The 21,768-nt window shown below is 38.0% G+C and overlaps 1 protein-coding gene across 5 annotated transcripts in view; it reads left to right on the top strand.

Annotated features, from left to right (window-relative positions):
• LOC134220753 (ankyrin repeat and KH domain-containing protein mask-like) overlaps positions 1-21,768 on the top strand; it is a 130,037-nt gene that overhangs the window by 67,385 nt on the left and 40,884 nt on the right. For all 5 annotated transcript variants that reach the window (XM_062699867.1, XM_062699860.1, XM_062699877.1 and 2 more), the window contains 2 exons: positions 15,798-15,933; positions 15,996-16,169. In XM_062699867.1, the coding sequence (XP_062555851.1) occupies positions 15,798-15,933; positions 15,996-16,169 (310 nt within the window). The remainder of the gene's footprint in view (positions 1-15,797; positions 15,934-15,995; positions 16,170-21,768) is intronic.

Here is a 21,768-nt window from a genome sequence, read left to right as displayed (position 1 = left end):
AATGTCCCAGTGGGGGATGTAATGCCAATGAAGAAGAAGAAGCAGAACATCGTTTTGAAGTTCAGCGGTCCGATAACTGCAAAACTGTTGCAAATATCGAATTGCAGTTATAAAGCATTGCAGTTGAATGACTTACGGTTATCGAACTCTACTTTACAAAGAATTTCTCTTAGAAATCCAAAGAAATTCCTTAAAAATTTCGAGCATTTTTCCATTAAAAACCAAAGATTTTATTATTGAAATCTACATTTTGAACAACTTTCCGCGGAAATTCTAAAAAAAATTGTGAAAATTTCAGAGAATTTCCCTTGAAAACTCGAAAGAGTTCCCCGCGGTTATTCTGAAGACTTTTCTGTTATAACGTTGGTCATACCAAAGTAGCCGTTTCTAGACTGAGCAAGCACCCATTCGACCAACCACACTGTTTTACAATGAAGAATTTTCTGTGTAAATTACGAAAAATACTCAACAGAAACTCAACAGGGTGGATATTCCGAACATTTTCCTGTAGACATTTGGAACAATTTTTCATGTAAATTCCGAAGAATCTCCTGCTGAAATTCCAAACAATTTTCTGTTGGTAATTCCAAAAAATTCTCGAAAGTTCAATGTAGTTCCCGTGGAAAATCCAAAAATAATTTCCCAATGAATATTTTAGAAATCCTCGAGGATTTTTTGTAGAAGTTCATCAGATTTTTTATGCGAAATTCAAAAGATTCTTTCCTTAATATCTTGAAAATATCACGAATAAAGGCAAAAAAATCTTAAAGAAACGCAATAAAAAAAATAACCATGGCGATTCACGTCGCCGCTGCCACCGAATAAAATTCTGACCAACGTCGCCGCCGTCGAATATCGCACCGGCGCACACCGCTCTCAACTGAGTCTCATTTTTAGGCGAGGTCTTCGTGAAAAAAATTCAAATGTACAAAATTAGAAAAAAAAAAATTGGCGTATATACATTTTAACGCATGTTGAGTGGTTTTAAATGATATTCAAAAATTCCGGAGACAAACCAGCCTCGGGCTGAAAGTCTCCCTAATAAAGACAATAAAAAAAGATATTTAAAATTCTTCAAAAAAGATATTTTTTGATGCTCCGTGTTTTTGTCCGTTATTTTTTAAGTATGATCTTTTTTAATGTCTATCATAAAAAAATATTTTCCAATGTCTATTATAATATACAATAGGATTAATGAAATCATTATTAAGATTTCCAAAAATCTTTTCCAAATTATAGGATCTTTAGGAGCACCTTGGGTTTTTCTCTTTAACCGATATTCGGATTACATTTGTGAATGTTTCAGAATTATAAAGCTCTGTCTCTTTCTTCGATATTCTATATTCGGATTACATTTGTGAATGTTTCAGAATTACAAAGCTCTGTTTCTTTTTTCTTTAATTGAAAAAGTATGAATAGTCCTTACCTGCCAGATCAAGATTATTTTTGACGAACGTGAGATTAATTTTGACTTATTTGTTTTAAAAAATCACTTGAATCAAAAACTTTTTGTTGAATTTTCTTAAACGCAAATCTCACGAGTGGTCCAAACGAGCAATATGAATGATTTCTACCCAGGGCTATTGCTAGCTATAGCTTTAACCACTTGGTAAATTGGATTTTTATTAACATTAGCATTGTTACGGTGTAATTCGTAGATTGGACACTAGTGATACTCATGTTTTACTTTTGCGATCCTTATCTAGAATGCTATCAGAAATCAAGAAGAGGAGTCCTTGATTCCAGTCTTAAATAAAAATAAAGGCATGAGTATTACTATTCCTGACCACGCCCATCTTCACCGTAACTAGGGAGAGGAAGGAAGTGTTGATGTGGTACTTACTTAACAAGAGGCCACCGACTTAGCGACACCCTCATAAATACCACGGAGTTGGATAATGAGGAAGGTATTCATTGGGTCAGGATTTGCCTGTAGCTGGCAATGTAACCGTGGTAGATCTTACCCCGTAACACATCACGTAAAGGTGTGTACCCAACGTTACGGGTCGTTGGTAGATTGGATTTTTATTGTGCAGAAACTCCTGAAAATTTTGTGTGTTCTTCCCAAAAGCAATTCCTGAAGGAATTTTTTAAACAATTCTAGGAGCTACACATTAAAGCATTCCCGATGGAAGTTATGTTAAATATGAACTACGACTACTGCTCCTGGGCTTCATCTCATAGTTCCGATATTCATCTCATGAAAAACAAAACAATGAAAAGAATTTTTTTTGTTTCTTATTTTTGTAATTTTTTCAGCAGTGAGCACGTATGTTAGCACAAAGAAGCGACAAAACGTGTGCCGTATTTCTTCGTTTCGCAATGAAATGAATATTGCGAAACAGTTCCCCTACTACAAATAATATAGAAGACAGAATCACCGTCTTCGACCAGAGGTCGTACAGACTGAACAATTAACATGTAGCATGAGACAACGTACAGGACATTTACACAACACCCAGTGGACCAGTGGAGAGCTTTTCGCTTTACGAAAAGTTTTCTCCTTACCGGGGCGGGAATCGAACCCACACTCCACATAATTCAAATAATATTAGAAAAAATTTCCGATTTTTTTATTAAAAATAGTTAATCCAAAGAAAATTAAAGTAATGTCTGAATTGTAAGGATTTATAAAAAAAAACTTTTACTGTGTTGAAACATCAGAGGCTTGGAAAAAAAATCTGGTGGATTGAAATAGGAATGTTAAGATTTCTCTGAGAAAAGCTAAACAAGTCTTTGTAGGTTGTTCGAAGGAACATTATCCTGGAACAACTACTTCATAAACCCTCTAATGCCCAAGTCTGCATTTGGACGAGGTAACTTTATCCATAGTGACCTAATAAGATTGAAGGTTATGGTGGTGAAAGATACACTCCAAAATGGTTCTCTAACCTATTAAACGAAAAATGATAATTTTAGTTTAGAAAAAATAAGTTCTAAATCTTTTAAAATTCCAATATGTCAACAGTGAATATGAATTTTCTTACGGTTAATATGGTGAAAATCGGCTATATGATGAATTGATTTAGGAAATTATTTCATTGAATGAAAATTCTAAATATTCATATAATAAAATTGTTGTGCTTAGATTGATTTTAGGCTACAAAACATTGATATAAGGCGAAAACAATAAGTTGAAATTTAGACTGTTAGGGAACATTATAGAATCGCCTCACCACATCTCGATATTGAAGGGACCATCATTCAATGCAGAAACTCATTCGCATATTCATGAAATACTTTCATCGATAACTCCAGATTGCTTTCAGAAACTTCAAATCCCGCTCGCGACTGTAGCAATGCCAGAAAATCGAATCCTATAAATTCAATAAGTCCTTGATTCATAACGAGAATTCTATTCCTAAGAAACTCAGGAAATCTCTTGTCCTGTATATATTCGATTAGAATTGCGGTCACAGCTTTGAAACCTCTGACCTACCAAGTGGCGATGCGGTCACGTACAGCGGATGATGGGAGTGAAAGTTGTCGCAGCACTATTGTTGTTATGTGCGTTCGCTCGACGTAAGCTCGTAATAATGACTGCGGGCGCGATATTACACTGCACTACTGAAAGGAATGGGAAGCCCGACTAAGCTCAACTTCCTCTTGAGCGACACTTCATACATCCTCCTTCGTCGGTGCACGTCGAGTGCAGTAAGTAATGGGCACTTATCCGCGTCACCAGTGTTAATGCTTAAGGCTGTTAAAGTTTGCCTCTCAGTTCGCAGCTAATTTTTTGTAGTGATTTATCACTATTTTTTTCAATGGTGATGCTAATCATTCTAAATTTGCTGAGTCGTATAATACGCTACAAAAAATATGGAAAAGAACGATAATATGTGAACATCCACATCAAATTGAATTGCATGACGAAATAAAAATACATCGGGATTAAACATATTACAAAATATCTGCTTCAATCATCAGCCACTTTCACGCACAAGTCTGCTTCGAGATGAGGTTTTGCAAAGCTTGTATTATGAGAGCAAAATTTGAACTAAACCTATTTACCAAATGTTGCGAATCCATTCAATGCTATACGAGCGCTGTGACATCAAATGTCACTTCAGATTAGACTGAATTCACCACCAATTGCGTCATTCGCGTTGGTGACATATTGGTGCAATGTTTTTTTTCTTTTCTGTTGTCCGTCCCCGATCAAGAATGCATAACAAAATTGTAACAAGGGGAGTTATTTATTTCAGAAAAATAATGTAACAAAATGTGTTATAAAATTGGCTGGTTAGTTGTTAAAATAACAAAAATTATATCAAAATTCCCTCTAGCCGTAACATAATTATATCAGAGGTTGTTACCTTCATTTCAACATTATAACAACCGTTGATATGATTATGAGGTACAATGATAATTGCCTATATCACGTATAAAAATGTGATACGCTACAACGCCGGATTTCCATCCATAATGTAGGCAATTAACTTTGTACTAGCTATTAACATCGAACATTGATTCAAGTTATACTGGAGGTGATTACCTCCGCTTTTTTCCAATATCAAAAAATGTAGGCAATTATTTCGTGTAAATATACATAACTAATGTTGTTATAATTTTGATATGAAATAAAACTGACCGAAGACACATTTTTATCGAATTATCTAATTATAACACACGTTGTTTTAAATAACAACCATTGATAGAATTGAGTTATAATTTTGTTATGTATTCCTGATCGGGTCCCCACCCATTATTTCAAGTTTCCGCCGAAAGAAGTCCTCTATGTACCAGCAAAACTAAGTTCGGTATAATGCATTGCAAAGTTGCTGTTGTTTTGCTGCGGTAGCAGTTGTTGTTGTTTCTGAGACTTGAGACGGTAATGCAGAAACGTGTTAGCTATTGCGCATTTTCTCCTTTGCTGAAATATATCCAACTGCTACAGATTTGGCCGCTCAATGAACCATAAATGTCGAATAGAAAAGAATCAACTAATTTTCAACATTTCGGTTACAACCTAGCAAGCCAATTCTGTAAATGAAAGGATTTAAAGTAAAATTTGAGAATTTGGATAACGGTTTTTCTGATCTGAAATGAAATGAATCACAATGAAAATATAATTCTGAACCAGTTTATACCTGTAACAATCTAACTGAAATCAATCTGAATAAAAGAGAATACTACACTACACATTTCGAATATTCTACAAACAATTATGATAAAACGTCGTATTTACTTATTACTGATTTCTTGTAGCATGTTCTGGACGCTGCTAGTCATGTGATTTACTACTTTTTATTCATACTACCCAGTGGTGATAATAATCAGTGGTGCATACAGAGGTAGGGCACATCTCGACGCAATCACATCATTGTTTTCGAAGCCCATTGTTTTCGCACCGAGATCATAATTCTGAGCAGGTGAGAATTTACGTACTGAGGATAATTCAAACATTCATGGATTAAATAGGTGGGTAGTTGATTGGCGTTTGACAGATGAGCGGACGATTTCGTTGAATGTTGTAGGCCTTTTTCTGCTCTAGTGAAAAGAAACTGGAATTCTGTCCTTATGGCATCTGTAGGTTGCTATCCATATGAAAGCTAATGCCTCTAAAGATAAAACTGACATGAATAAATCAATAAATTTTTATTTATTTATTCCAAATACTTGCAGAATAAATGGTAAATCCTTATAATATTCTACAATTCTTGTTGCACGGGCCACTTATTAAAATATTAATCGAATTCAATACTTATGAACATTATTTCCACACAATACTTAGGGGAAAAGACGGCTTTGGCAGGTTTTGTTCTATTATTGGCAGGGGGGTTTTTGTCGACCAAATTTTATGAAATTTGGCCACAATATTCTTTGATATGCAAAGAATGTTTAGGCCAAATTTGAGCCTAGTCAGTCATAAAAAACCCCTGCCAATAATAGAACAAAACCTGCCAAAGCCGTCATTCCCCCTATAAACACTATTTCATAAATTATAATATCCATTATCTATCACTCATTCCATTTAACAATTGTCTCCATTCAACTAGCTCAAGCATACGCCGAATTCCATATCAACACCACACTGTTAAATCAAGCTGCTAGTCCTGGCACAACATCATAAAAACCATTCCATATTTCCATCGTTCTAAGAACCGCTGACTCGACTCCCTAGAATTCCTTACATCAACAAATTTCCTCCCGATGGGTAACATGTATCGTCAAACACGGTATGGCCAGCATTGATTAGTCGAAATGTTGTGGATCAGAAATCGTGACAAGTTCTGTACTACTTAAGTATTCTATCAAGCTGGAGCCTCTCAGATTGATATTCCAGCTAGGCTGGGTCATCTTCAGAAATTCTCTGTTCTAGAATTAGAATCCACAAAAAAATATTTTGGATTCCGATTTCTTCTATTCCGCATGTGACAAAACTGGAATTGATTGATACCCTCTAATACAGCGGTTCTTAACCCCTGGGGGTACCTTTGCTGATCTCTAGAAGTACCTGAGACAAAAATTTGTTATACAACATTATTATAATTTTAAAAAAATGTTCTGAAATTTTAAATGATTAATATTTGTTTATTCTGTTTATTTCATTCCTGCGACTACCAGATAGAACGGAATCTTTTTCCCTGTTGATGACATTTGTTGTCCTAAATAAAGAGCACAATCTTAGTTTTTGTCTCGGTGAGATTGGACAATCGCTGTTCAAAAGCAGAAGGTCAAAATTTATTATTTAGAAAAGTCCTTCAATTAATATATTGAAAATTTATTTTCAAACATAATGAGCGTGTTGAACAAATCATAATTTCTACTTTGTAATTGGCAAGAGCTAGTTCTGCTCAGTAAAGTTTGGAAGAGATTCTATAACATGCATCACGTCTTAAAGGCAACTACCTTCTGGATATCTTGTGACAAACCGGGCGTCAATGTTGACATACTATTAGAGAGCATACATTTGACATACTATTGTAGCGCAGTTGTTTTAAAATTGGAAACATCGACACATTTGAATGACGGGTTGTCCATAGTAGACCCAGAGTTCATAGAGGTTGCACACTAAATACGAAACGGCTTGGGGGAGGGTATTACCATTGTCTCACGCTTCATGGAACAAGATTGTACTTGTCATAAAACGAGTTTATACAATCCCATTGAATTCCACCACTTAATTGTATCTTGACAGATACGTATTTCGACCTCAACATTAAGGCCGTCTTCAGTGTCTCGTACTTGACTCGACTTACGAGTCGAGTCAAGTACGAGACACTGAAGACGGCCTTACTGTTGAGGTCGAAATACGTATCTAATCTGTCAAGACTACAATTGGGTCCTAAAATGAAGAATCGATATTCGATTTTCTTTCAGGGAACGATGAAGGTAATCATTCTAAACGTGTCAGTTTTTCTTTAGACTCAAAAATCGAAAAGAACATTGTTTAATTTGAAATTGAAAAATAGATGAAAAATGCTTCCTCGACATTTTCGGTCTTGTTTGACGTACAGATTCAAACGCACTAGCAAAACACCGCAGAGCACTTGACTCAACCTTTGACAGTTATTATATGGGGCTGACGTTTTGGGCTGATGGTTCATTCATTCTGAAATGTTGCACAGCCCAAAATTTGCCTTAAAATGTCTTAAACACAAATATATTATTTTTACTGATTTAGAATTTTACCAGAATTTTTATAACAACGGTACAAGTATTCTTGACCGATGCACTATCGTTTACAAACATAAACGAGGTAGGGCTTTAGGACCCAATTAAGTGGTGGAATTCAATGGGATTGTATAAACTCGTCTTATGACAAGTGAAGACATTCCACTAAAAAGCTCAAAATAATTTTCTTATCACAAGATTGTAGGGTGTTAAAAACCCCAAAAACCCTTATAAAATTAGAATTAAACGTCGCGTTTAAAAGTTGCCACATTTAACGTTATATGATTTTGATCCATTCCTTTTTAAATGTAGTCATTACTACTTACAAAATAACAACGGTACCGAATGAGTTTGAGCTCAGTGCCCAGGCACACTGAAATGAGAAGCAGGTATGTTTACCACTGAACCAATAACGCGGTTATTTATTTTTAAATTATTGGAAACCATTATTTTGCAGTTCCAGTTTCAGAATTCTTATAGGCACATCGAGTTGTAAATGAAAAACCCCACCTAGCGGTAATGGTGCCTTCTCGAGTATTATAAAAAAAAAGAAAACACATAAGAGTAACAAGAAAAGCACATAAGAGAGGTCAAAATTGCCATTTAGGGAAATAGATTCAGTTATTTCCATCAATTCACATTTATTTGCGTTCATTTGAATGCATTGCAGCAGTTTTTGACCAAACGACGCAGAAATTCTTCTTCTGATATCAAATTTCAAAGCTTCGCGAGAGGGTGATTACAGAAACATTTTCGAGAAAGGATTTTCGACCTGTGAAAAAACGTTTTCTGTGTCCGATGGTTCTGGTGTTATCAAAATCTTAGGTTTAATTATTTAAACTTAGGTTTGTTGAGTTTCGTCAAATTTTTGCCTGTCTCAACTACATACATATTTGACTTCTCTAGGCATAAAACATGACTAGCCCCCCTTCTCTCGATATCAGTAACTTTCTGTATGCTTTGTAGGCCTGAACTCACATCGAAAAACGAATATAGACCGGAACGGGAATCGAATCCAGCTTCGTTCACCAAGGAAGAAGACTAGACGTGTTGGGAAATTTTCCTATTCAAAAGATGAAACATCTTCATTTTGTATCCTTTATTGGGAGTGTCTAAAATTTCATTTTGTATTCGAATTCGTAACGCATTTGTGTTATAATTAAATTGAAACAACTTGAAGTTAATTAATTTTAATATGACAATTATTATAATATTACCAAAGTTAAAACAGATAAGTACTTTGACATAAATCCTCGTACGTAAATTTGTCGGAAGCCCAAGATTGTTTTTTTTAATTCAATCATTTTGATAGAAGCCTAGGGGGTACCTCAAGCCATGCAATGGTCTGAAAGGGTACCACTGAGGAAAAAGGTTGAGAACCGCTGAAATAGGACATAGTCAAAATTGATTAGTGCGTTTTCCCAGTGATATGATTTGATGATTTCAAGTACAGTGTTGACCCGATTTTGTCACTCCCCGATTTTGTCTACCCCCGATTTTATCACGTTTTCGACCCGATTTTATCACGTCCCGATTTTGTCACGTTTTCGACCCGATTTTGTCACCCCAAAAAAATTTGTTATTCTTTTTATTTTCGTAAATAATACCAAAAACAACATTGATTTTCATGAAATAACTTTCACCGCCTTTAGTTTATTACGAACGAGTTCTGAGTACCTGGGAAATATTCTGTAGACAATTTCGACAAGAAATAACGGGTATCATTCACGCATTTGGCCTTTCCAAGGCATAAAATGATTCATATTTGTGGAATGAATTAAAAAAAAGAAAATATTTTTTTTCCAATTTTGTCACATACCCTGTTTTATCACCCCAAAATTCACCGGGGGGGTGATAAAATCAGGATATTACTGTATGACCTAAATCAATCCACATCCGTTGATGGGATGCCGAGTAACATAAGCTTAGCAAGCACAATTCCGTGATCCACAGTATCGAATGCGACTTTCAGATGCATATACACTGCATCAACCTGTTGTTTTTGGAGTTGAAATATTATTCATCTGTTGAAGGGTACGTCGTTGAAACTTTGCCCACGGTTTCGTGTGGCGAGTGGCTATCGTTAGTCCTGCCAATGGGATTTCCGAAGCAGTACGAGTCAATGATCATGGGACTTAACGACTCAGAGATCAAGCTCAAGGGGATGTGATAAATTTTTAAATATTACTAAATGTCAATATCAATGCTCTTCCCATGTTAGACTGCGCAGTAGAGGCATTTATCACTTGTCAAAAGGAGGTCCAGTGAAGAAAGACAAGTTTAATGTGAAATGCTCCAAATATAATAGGCCAAAATCGAAACCGGAAAGTAGATTTCTTGGAAAAACGGTGTTGGTGAGTTGGTGGCTGACAAGAAACCGAAGCTAGAATTTGATTACTGGATTTTGAATTCGGGAGCAGGACGTACATGTTCAAATCAAAACAGATGATAATAAGAATGAAAGATTATAAGATTATGTGATACATGTGATACGTTTTCGAAAATGTTGTGGCCTACACAACTGAAGTGCCTGTGCCAACCGTCGGCCGTGTCAAACTGGATTCTACTACTCAAACTATTTGTTTCTGACCTGACGGTCAATTTGCTTGCCGTTAGCTGTAATTGCAAGAAAGGATATCGCATTAATGTTTCAAAGATTTCTTGTGAAGTCGGCGAATCTACTGGTGAAGTCTTTGCATATGAACAAGTTTAATCTCAAATGGTTAATCCTGTCGACAATTTGAAGCTGTAGCATAGAGGGCACAAGAAGTAAATTCTTTAGCATCATATCCAATGATGAACCAGTAGAAACATAAGCTCTAGAACACTAGTGGCGCTATAGTCATTGAATATATTTTCCCAAAATAAGATTTCGGGACTAAAATACGCCCAACATATTTTGTAAACAAACATTATTTTGTGGATTCCGTACAATGCATGTGTTTTTATTCTACATTTATTCCCTTATCTGATAGAGGAAAGTTTATTCTGTCGGATGCATATCGTGGTTTTCTCAGGAAATGCTTGCTTAAGCAGGAATTCGCCTCCCAATGTTTTTTTTACGAAATAAGCTACGCCCAAATCGCAAATAGGTCCCGCTTTAATAATCGAAACTTGGACTTATATTAGGTGACATCAGTGGCGTCGCGTGGAATAATTGGGAACCTGTTCAAAAATGTTCAACAATCAAATATCATTCTTAATAACCCTTCAGCACGTGCGCGGTGTGGCGCCACTCGTCGCTAGCACGCTTTGTTGCCAAAGGCAACGTTCTTGCAACAAATGGTGCCCTACCAAATAACTATGACTGGCGTCACCAGTGACCATCGGAAAAATATCTTTATAAAGCTCACTTTTCATTGTTGGCCGTTAGCAAGGGAAAAGCATCATGCAACCATTTGATAACCAATAAGTTTTCATTGAAAGAGTAAGGTTATGCACATCATTACAGCTATATTTGAGCCACATATGATACATCCACATGCAGAGACATCCTCGAAATATATGAACTTGAACAAACAATATTGAAATAGAAGAGAACTACGTTCAAATAATTATGCTGAACCAAGCTGCTCCCCACGAACTAAGTCAAATATGTAACTGTTGTTACTACTGGCATTCGTATCATCTGTAGTTTTGTATTCCGCGCATAGTTGAACGACAGAAGAACGACGTTCAAATTTGAAGTTGAACGAGTTGCAACGAAATGTGAGAAGGCGTCGATATTATGCTCGCAGTGTGTTGCAGCACTTCGTTCCCAAACAGACGAATAGAGAGAAAATTTTCCTCGCAATTCTCTCTCATATTTTCTTCTTTGTTCACGTCGTAAACTTGAACGAACTGCGACGCCGTTTCGTTGCAAGGTTTGTTGCATCGCTTCGTGTTCTACATGTAGGCGGGCAAAGACAAAAAAAACACGTGTTTTGATGCAGGAGTGTCTTTTTGTGCATTGGTAGGATACACACAACCAAACGCCTGAATACAAAAAGGAAAGCTACATGTTTGTCTATATTTCAAATGTGTTGACTGGTTCAGAAACAAAATTGAACGTAGTAGTAGTAGTAGTAAAATTCTTCTTTATTTAATAATTTTCTGTTTTACAATTATTATTTTTCTACATATACAGTGTTCGGCCGGCTTGGCCCTCCAACTTCAATTTTAAATTTTTATGTTTACATTGTTATTTAAGTGTTTATATGATATACTGTTAATATGACGGCCTTTAGGAGGCGCTGGTGTGTTTTTTAAAATTTGATAACCTAACTACTATGTACACTAATATTTACAATAAAAAATTTGATAACCTAGATTAGAACTAGCGCCCTAATTGGAGCCTGATCCGAATGCAAGCAACGGACCCTAAACTTTTCTTTACACTCACCAAAGCGTTCATGTAAGGTTTTTATTCCGGCCAGACGGTGGACCTCGGATGTTCTTGTCCTGGGAGGGTATTGAGGATCATCCTCAGGAATTTGTTTTGGACCCGTTGAAGTTTGAGGTGGTGGGTTTTAGCGCAGCTCTCCCAGACCGGCATGCCATATTCGATCACAGGGAGGATGATTTGCTTGTAGACAGCAAGCTTATTTTTCAGGGACAATGACGACCGGCGGTTGATCAAAGGGTACAGTAGTTTCAACAAGACGTTACACTTTGTCACCGTTTTGTCAACCTGTTGCCTGAAAATAAGCTTGCTGTCGAGGGTCAAGCCAAGGTAGCCGGCCTCATTGGCCCATTCCACGGTCGTGCCATTGAGGATGATTTTACAGTCCCCAGGCGGAACAAGTTTAGGGATTTGGAGTGGGGGAAAATGATGACCTGGGTCTTCGCCGCGTTGATACAGATCTTCCAGCTGGTGAGGTACTCTGTCAGGGCATCCAGGCCTCGTTGGAGTTTTGCCACTAGCGCTCTGATCACTCTACCGTTGTAGACGATGGATGTGTCATCTGCGAACAGAGACAGAATGCCGCCTTCTGGAGGTTCTGGCATGTCGGAGGTGAACAGATTGAAAAGCAGGGGCCCGAGGATACTGCCCTGGGGAACGCCTGCGACGATGTTGTGCGCATTGGAACTCGCTCCGCTGATTGAGACCCGGAATGTCCTTGCCGACAGGTAATTGTTGATGATTTTCACCAGGTAGCTGGGAAGATTGTAGCGTTGTAGTTTGTACACCAGGCCATCATGCCATACATTGTCAAATGCCTTCTCGACATCGAGTAAGGCCATGGCGGATGTTTTCGAGACAAACTTGTTCCGTCTGAGGACGTTGGTAACTCGGGTCAGTTGGTGTACAGTTGACCGACCGCGTCGGAAACCAAACTGTTCCTCGAGCAAGATGTTGAGATTTCCGGCAGACTCAAGTAACCGATGATGAATAGCTTTTTCGAATAGCTTGGATAACCCTGAGAGAAGGCTGATGGGTCGATAACTAAATTGAACGTAGCTGTTGCAACAGCTCTCTGTTTTCTGCCAACCGGTGCAACTATGTTTTTGTGTGTGTATGTATCTTCAATCTAACTCCCACTGTCTGGCAGTGGTATTATGGAAGAAAGCTGACTATAATAAAGTCAGCTTTAGCCCGGGAGTTAGAAGGTGTTAGCTCTATCGCAGCTCCAGTGACCCATTTCAGACTGCCTGGTAACTCACGTCCAGTCCGAGGCCACTTTCACTTACAATAAGCCCCGCCTGTTTATGCTACCATTATCAATTGGATAATGGATTCATAAACAAACTTCCGGATTTTTAAATCCAGCGCGTATTTAGTTTTGGAATCATATAAAAACATATTGAAACAATCTCACCAAATAGATCCAATTCCGGTTCAATTGAGTTCTCTAAGCGCAGTTTTTCGCACACTAACGTCACTGTATAGAATATATAAAGTAAAAGTGGGTGGTAATCTTGTTGCGGCAAAAATATCATGAATACTTTTGGAGGAAGACAGCACATATTGACAGGAATACAGCGAAGTCACGCACACCTCCATTCATTTGGAGAAGTCAATGAACTGAGGAAACGATGATCATTTCTAGTGTCCACAAACAATTCACTTCACTCTTCCAGTTCTATTCTGAGCAATGTATGTATGTTCATGTATTTCTGATATTATCACTCAGCCACACATATTGCACCAAGGACGTCCCCGTATACAAATTCCTCAAACGATTTCGCGCACTCAATTAAGAAACACACTTCATTAAAGGTAACCAAACGCGTAAATTTTAAACTTCAGATCACATCCGGTGCAACTATGTTTTTGAACACAAAATCAAAATATAATCTTCATTAGTTGGCCTACCTGTGCAATGAACAGGTTGAACAGGCCGACCAGACGCCACTGGGTGACATTAGCAATCTCCTACTACATCAACTGGTGTAATATAATATTCGTTATATTCCTGGAGTACGGAGAGTATGTCGATACCCAGAACAATCAAAAGTTTGCAGACCGACATTGGAACCGAATAATGTCGGAAATAAGTTTTAATAGATCGAGATCCTGAAGAAATGCGGAAACAGTCACTAGACTTACATTCCGGATAACTGAAGAACGTGCAAGATTTTTGCTCTTTGATGCGAGTTTGATGAAACGATTCTGGACTGAGGCGTCGTCTTCGGCAATTTACATGATTATAACATTGTCAACGAATGGTAAAAAGATCACACCGATTGATGGAAGCCAGATCTTTCAGTAGCTGCAGTGACAATTCTGGATCTCACCGGATCGCAGTAAAGAGCATTTCAAGACAAAACTTTCAAAACGACTTATCCGCTTTTGTAAACAAAGATTCAAACGACTGTTTGACGAATCTGATAACTCTCCCACGCAAACCAACACCACCAATAGGTAGGTGTAGGTTTCCACTACCTGTTGATGGTGTTAAATTGCGTGGGAGAGCTATCAGATTCATTAAATCGTCGTTTGAATATTTGTTTACAAAAGCAGATAAGTCGTTTTGAACATGTTGTCTTGATTTTTAGATGTGGATAATACTATAATTATGTTCCATTAAATTCAGCAGATATTTCTACCAAACCGTCATCGAACACGGAGTTGATCGAAGAAATAAATCCTCAATCGACTTTCGTGGAACAAATTGCATTCGATGAGGAATTTTGTCCCATTGTTTCCTTGCTATTGAAAATTTTCCGGATCGCATTATGGACTCATAAGTGCCAAATCACTTTTTTATAATGGGCAAAAAGGCAACATTATTGCAATAAAATTGTGTCTTTGTAAAAGAAACACAAAATAACAAAAAAAGGACAGTAGAATTATTTAATTTAGTACCTACTTATCCTTAAAAAACTTGATTGCAAAACGTATTTTATCATATAAGCTGCTGATGAAATCGAATAAAATTCCATCTTTATCCTCTTCATGTAGAGATGATGACACAATTGCGAGTCTGCTTCCATGTTGGTTCTAAGCTTTGTCAGACGCAATTACGCTTCTTCGTCTACAAAACATAATCGATTGCACTTTGTTCACTTCCAGAGCAAGGACAAAGAAAACTTTCGTCTATCTTTCCTTATACTGGACGGGCGAGAATCTGCAGTTGGTCTTGTATTGAGATTATCGTTCACCACTTTTTTCCAGGCTCTGCTCTAGTCGTCAGTGTTTGGACGGAACTGTTGTTTTTCTCTGCATCAAAGTTTTAACATTTTCTTCAGTTTTCCTTCTACCCAGCGTTCAGCTTCTGGGACTTATAAAATTCAATTTTTATGATCCTCATGCTTTCACCTGATTATCCTCTTATTGCAGAGGTGGTGGTTTGAGGTGTTTATTCCGAACGTTTTTCGTTCTCCTGTACAAAGGGGTGGTCATCAGAACGACCTTCTTGACCATCATCGTTGGTTGTAAAGAGCGCAATAAAGAAAATGATAGTCAAGAGAATTTCTACCGCTACATACATTTCTGGTGTTCTTTCAGGAGGTCTGGATTAATTTGTCTAATAAGAAAGAACCATTTCTTGCATGATGAATTTTGGAAGAGTAAGTCCAAGAGATGTTTTGCACAGACTGTCTGTGAATTTGGCTATATGTACTTCACAAAGTAAGGGAGCAATTTGCCTAAACCCGTACTGTAACATTTATTCATCGCAAATCCTTATACATATTATGTCGTTTCATATTGCTTATTTACTAACAAAAGCCACTCTTTCCCTTATTTCCCGTTGCAGGTTGATTCATTTCCACTAGATCAGCAATCGATCGAAATTCCAGAGACCGAGTGCTCCGATAGTTGCGAAAACGACGTCGACATGGATGAGTCGGACAGCTGCGACAACGATGCCGACGACAATGACGATACCGAAGGTAAGGATAATAATTCGTGTATTTCCGCAACAGTATTATTAGATGAACCATTTCTCCGCCAGACGATGACGAGGACGACGACGATATCCACAGTACGGTCGTGACGGGGAAGCTCCTGCTGGAGAACTACGACGACATGGATCACGACAGTGGTGGTGGCGGTAGCGGGGGTGGCGTCGGAAGTGGAGCCAGTCACGACAAGAAAGCCCGCCTCGAAGCCCTGCTTGAAGCTGCGGGTAAGTTCGGGTAGATGATCATAACTTTTGGTGAAGGATGCGTGCTGCCGGGAGGCACACGGTTTCCTGATAGGTGGTCGAAGGCAGCATACGATTGATGTCACCGCGGGGAATTAGATGGATTCGGACGAAGTTGGGATTACGCGGGCGGAAGCATTCGGGGCAGAAGGGCTTACAGTAGCGACAGATGGCGTCCTTTGTGGCCATCGTAATCGGGGACTTGCGGGCAATGAATTGATTTTCCTGAAGAAATTACATAAATTAGAACCAGTGAGTTTTTTACTTCTCATCGAAGACTTCATACAGAATTAGATTCTTCAAGAGGGTGTTTCATGGCAAGTGTTTTCTTCCTACAGACATCCATCTGGAAGGTCGTGTTGAAATAATGGTCTATCATCATCTGCTCGAAGAATGCGGGTTTTCTGAGACAATCTATTGAGTGGTTACAATGCATAGTTGCCATTGTAGGGGAAGGGCACATTAAACTGTTACATGATTTACATAGTCTGTTACTTGGATTTTGAAAGTGTTCCTGAGTTGTTGTGCGCCACATCGCAATTTTGTTTTTTGTAAAATATTAGTCAAATTGGTAAAGCCTACTACGTTTAATGTGTTGATGAAAAAACACGGAAAATTGGGATTCTGTGATAGCTCCGGCAGAACCCGACTACAGCAACATTCCGACATTCGGAGTAGGATAAGAGTTATGGGCCTAACACAATGGATACGTTTGCGTACGCTTTGACAGTTTTCCCATGAGAAAACTGTCAAAACGCACGCAAACGTACACATTGTGTTTGGTCCATTAGAGTAGCTGTTGATCAACAATGGCTGGATCTGTGTGCAAATTACAAATCGAATTAAGGAAACGGCTGATTGATAAGAAAGCTTTGCAGCTCTTAAGCAATGCGGAAATTTGTGCAGGCTGCTGTTGGGGATTATGATGCCACTTGGAGGAATTGCCGTAGCTACTTATTGTGGAGAGGCCGGGAATGTATTGCTCATAACAGGGGCGATCGGTAAACACATTATTCTGAAGCAGAGGTAGAGTAGATTATTCTTTGTCTCGGCGTTAATTTGGTTTTCATGGTCAGCCGAGTCAAAAAAAAACATAAATCTTTTTTCTAGCTTGCACGCTAGAAATATAAACGACTGAAAGTAGTTAATAGTAGGGGGAATGACGGCTTTGGCAGGTTTTGTTCTATTATTGGCGGGGGGGTTTTTTATGACTGACTAGGCTCAAATTTGGCCTAAACATTCTTTGAATATCAAAGAATATTGTGGCCAAATTTCATAAAATTTGGTCGACAAAAACCCCCCTGCCAATAATAGAACAAAACCTGCCAAAGCCGTCTTTCCCCCTATATTTCTTAAATTGCAAATTATTCATTCAAATCGGTAAAGCGATATTTTACCTTTATTTGGCCGAATTGGACAATGATCAATTTGGTCACGTCAACGTCGGGGGTGGATGCTCGCCTTTTTTGAAGTAAAGTCGACGTCAACATTTTATTTTCTTCTTCTGCCTTCTCCCCTTCAAAATTTTGTGGCCAAAAAATTTAAAGTATTGTAAAAGTAATAAAATGTTGAACTTCTAATAAATTGGTCACAAAATTTTGAAGGGGAGAAGGCAGAGGAAGAAAATAAAATGTTGGCGTCGACTTTACTTCAAAAAAGGCGAACATCCACCCCGGCGTTGACGTGACCAACTCGACCATTGTCCAATTCGGCAAACTGTTGCTCCGTTGGTAAAGGACAAAATTTAAATACTGCTTCAATACTCCACCGGAAGTACGAATCTTCAATACTCCACCGGAAGTACGAATCTCCACCAGTCGTACTAATCCATCGCTTCCCGAGTGAAAACTGACAATGCGACCCATTGCCCACTAAAGAGGCGGTGAACTATCCTTCCCAATTATGACCAATTGTCCCACATATAAGTTTGATGACAATCGGCGGTTTTTCATCCTTTGTTGTAGATTGTTCAGATATTCCACATGAAATCAATATTCATTGATCGTAGCACTTGATCTCGCTTTAATTTGAATTCTAGTTTCGAAAACATAGATAGGGCGTACTTCTTAGAGTCTCCCAGCACATTAGTATTACTCCCTCAAGGGCAGTTGCACCATGAATGGCCATCGCTCATTTGCACGCTTTTGCGTTGTTATTTGCCGATGAGTCTGATTTTCCAGCTTCCATAACATTTCCACATTTGCATCATCGTAGGTACACAGTCGCTCATTTTTACCTATTGGTGGATTTTTCCCGCAACGACGAATCCGAACTGGGTGTAGGAAAATTACGGCGAACAATTGGCTTCCCAATAAGAATGTCATGGAATATTTCTGCTCCACTTCAATTCTCGCTGGCTTTTAGGCATTAGGATCCGCTAACGCCAAATCCGATGCGAGATCCAAATCGGAAGGATTGTACTTTCTCGCTGGAATGAGTTATTTGTCGATGACTAAGAGCTCCAGCTGTACGGCGAAATTGTTGAATCGAGACTTGATTCTGCAATTGTTCCGCCAATTCCTTGTATCGACAAACGTTTGTTGTTGGGCTGCAAGCGAAAAGTTCTCGCTAATCTACTGTTAATGAAACTTGTTTGGGATCCTGAATCTAGCGAAGCGCGACACGGAATCTAATCTCTTTGATGATCAGCAATTAAAACAACAGCCGTCGCTAGTAGAATTTGAATCAATGAAGTTGTTCGTCAGGAGTTGGCGGCAACAGTATCGCCAGGTTGGTCGATGTGGATCATGGTATTGTGCTTTGGACCGCATTTTGACAGCAACGAGCTTGGCAATTATTGGCCATGTAGTTGGATCGCATGCAACTAAAGCAATATATCAATTCGTCCGGTTGATGATTTCCTGAGAATTTCGGACATATGAATAGTGGATGGGACAACGGACACTCCAACACACAAGGCGGTAATGTGCCGGCATAAGTAAGCATCGACCGTGTAGTTGTACGGATTATTGGTTTTCTGCTTCCAATGTATGACAGTGTCTTTCCAGAAAACAGTTCATATCGTCCAATGAAGGCAATACAGTTGGATTTGTTTCACTCTCCCATTCCTTGTACGTTAATGGATTCAGCTTTTGGGACATCTGATTCCTTCGACAGTACGAGTAGGGCAAAAAGGTCTTTTCCATCAACACTCTCTTGTTCTGGTAGGTCGCACAGTTTCCCGATGTGGTTTCTAATGTTTGGATCATTTCCAATGATGATCCTTTCAATGATGACTTCAGAAAGTGAAATTTCTGATTTCTGAAAAAAAAATCCTTGATTATCGTATCACAGCGGTAAACGAATCGCTAAACGGGAGCCATTGCATCACATCGCCATGATTTTTTTAATTATAATTTTGTATAAATAATTTTGTAGTTACAAAATTTAAGGTTTGAAGCTATTTTTTTAATGTTTTTTTTATATTTATGTTTACCAAGGCTTTTATAGGTATAACTATAGCATATCTACATTAATAATTTGAGGACATTCACAGTAATTATGATCTATAGTATATACATCTTTGGATATAGGTACGTCGACTTGGGGCGGTATTGCCAACTGTATTAGTAACAAGGTCAGTTCCAGGATTAAGAGTCACCTAAACCTTAAATGAATTTAAAAATCATCAAAATAGTTTCTACCTGAATCAGAGATGATTTAAACATCGGGTATGGTTTTAATCGTAAAATTTATCTTTAAGCAAATTCAGATATTGTCTTGGAACTAGAGGTCAACTAATCAATATTGAATACGACATTTTCAAGAGAAACATAATTTGAACATACCGTCAAACGGGGTGACTTGCAACACTTTTCAAGTTTCTCGCTCAATAATTCTGAATTAAAAGGATTTCATTCTACTAGTACATGATACTTTTAATGAGTCCTAATATTAGTGATTAGACATATAATCAGATATACAACAATAATAAAAATATGAAAATAATATCAAAATGATGGGTGTTGTAAGCCACCCCTACTGCGGGGTGACTTGCAACACATCATCGAATTCAATCATAACATGTTTTAGAACAACTTAATCATACATAGTGATTTTTCATCCTGGGCCATTCTTCATCACTGCCAATGCAGGGGCCTTACTTGAGGGATCCCCCCCTTGATATTTCAAAAACAAACAATTTTATTATTTTATAGTTTTTGCGGAATTACATACCTTATTAGGTACTGTAACTGGAGAGGGGATCGATTTTGGTGAAATTATTTTCAATTTGCTACACGAACTTACGATTTACGACGTTCGACTTTCAATTAACGAAAATGTTTCACAAAATAATACAAAAAAACAACAGTGAGTAATATTTTCACCTAAATACCAACTAGGCACAACAAATACAATGTAACCTAGGGATGCGTGACGAAAGTTCGATGTTTGGGCATATTTTTATTGTAAAAAAAACAAAAACTTGTGGCAAACCCAAGTGTTGCAAGTCACCCCGCTGTTGCAAGTCACACCGTTTGACGGTAATCCCTACAAGTGCAACGAATGTGTCAACCGTTCTAAATAAATTCAGCACACTTGTAATACAATGTTTGATCCTCGCTTATCCACCTTTTTTTAAAACCAATTTTTAAGATACTGAACCGTCATTACTCAAAGTGTATTGATACTTACGTCAAAGGCAGGTCATCATAAAGGTGTTTCATGGACAAATCAGCAGTATTCGTAGGAGTTTCACTATTTTACATAGATTATCGCTTAAGGTGGCCAGCTTGTCATACTTTCACCTAACTTAAAAAAAGATGTTCTATGGAATGAATAAAAAAAATGAACATGTTTTTCAAAATTTAAAAAAACACAATTCTCACGAACAGTGACTGGAGCATAAAAGTGATGAAACGAAAAAAAAATTCAACAAGTGTTACGGTGGCTCGAATCCGAGGTGGCCGTTTCGGAATTATAATGAATTATCGCGACACGTACGATAAAGTTATAAATAAAAATAGAATGGTACGGAGAATAAAACAATACATTCATTGATTTACTGTGCTCGGTTATGAAATTGTGTGTAATGAGGCGTCAAAGGTTTGACAGCTGAACTGTCAATCTTAAGCCAAGTTACTGAAGTTGTCCAATTGATAAGTTTTGAACCACATGATTTCATTTATCCTGTGCTTAAAAACGTGAATACAATCTTCACGTCACATTTACCTGAATAATTCTGCCGTAAAGCAATTGATGAGAAACGATTTTCTTCAATACATCCATAGCTGCCTTGACGAAGCAAGCGGACTAAATTTTGAAGCGTCGATCAGCAAGCGTATTCCAGATGCGATCCTGGAAACTGAAACAACGACCATTCCTGACGATCGGAACGAGGAAGATGCCTACGAAGGGATTAAGGCTAAGTACTTGACACAGATTTTTGACGGCTTCGTAACCATCCGTCCAATTTCGGTTGAACCAGAGAGGGGATTCTCATTCAGTACTGCTAGTTTTCGTGACTGTCATGTGAAAGCGAAAACAGTTGCATTTTCATTTTCAAGAGACCAAATGAAAATGTAGCCATATCCCGGTCACCTGTCACATTACAAGCAGTCATGATAGGAATGTGCTTTGT

Source organism: Armigeres subalbatus, chromosome 1, assembly GCF_024139115.2.
Source record: "Armigeres subalbatus isolate Guangzhou_Male chromosome 1, GZ_Asu_2, whole genome shotgun sequence".
NCBI classification, from domain to species: Eukaryota; Metazoa; Arthropoda; class Insecta; order Diptera; family Culicidae; genus Armigeres; species Armigeres subalbatus.
This window is presented reverse-complemented; position numbering and strand designations above follow the sequence as displayed.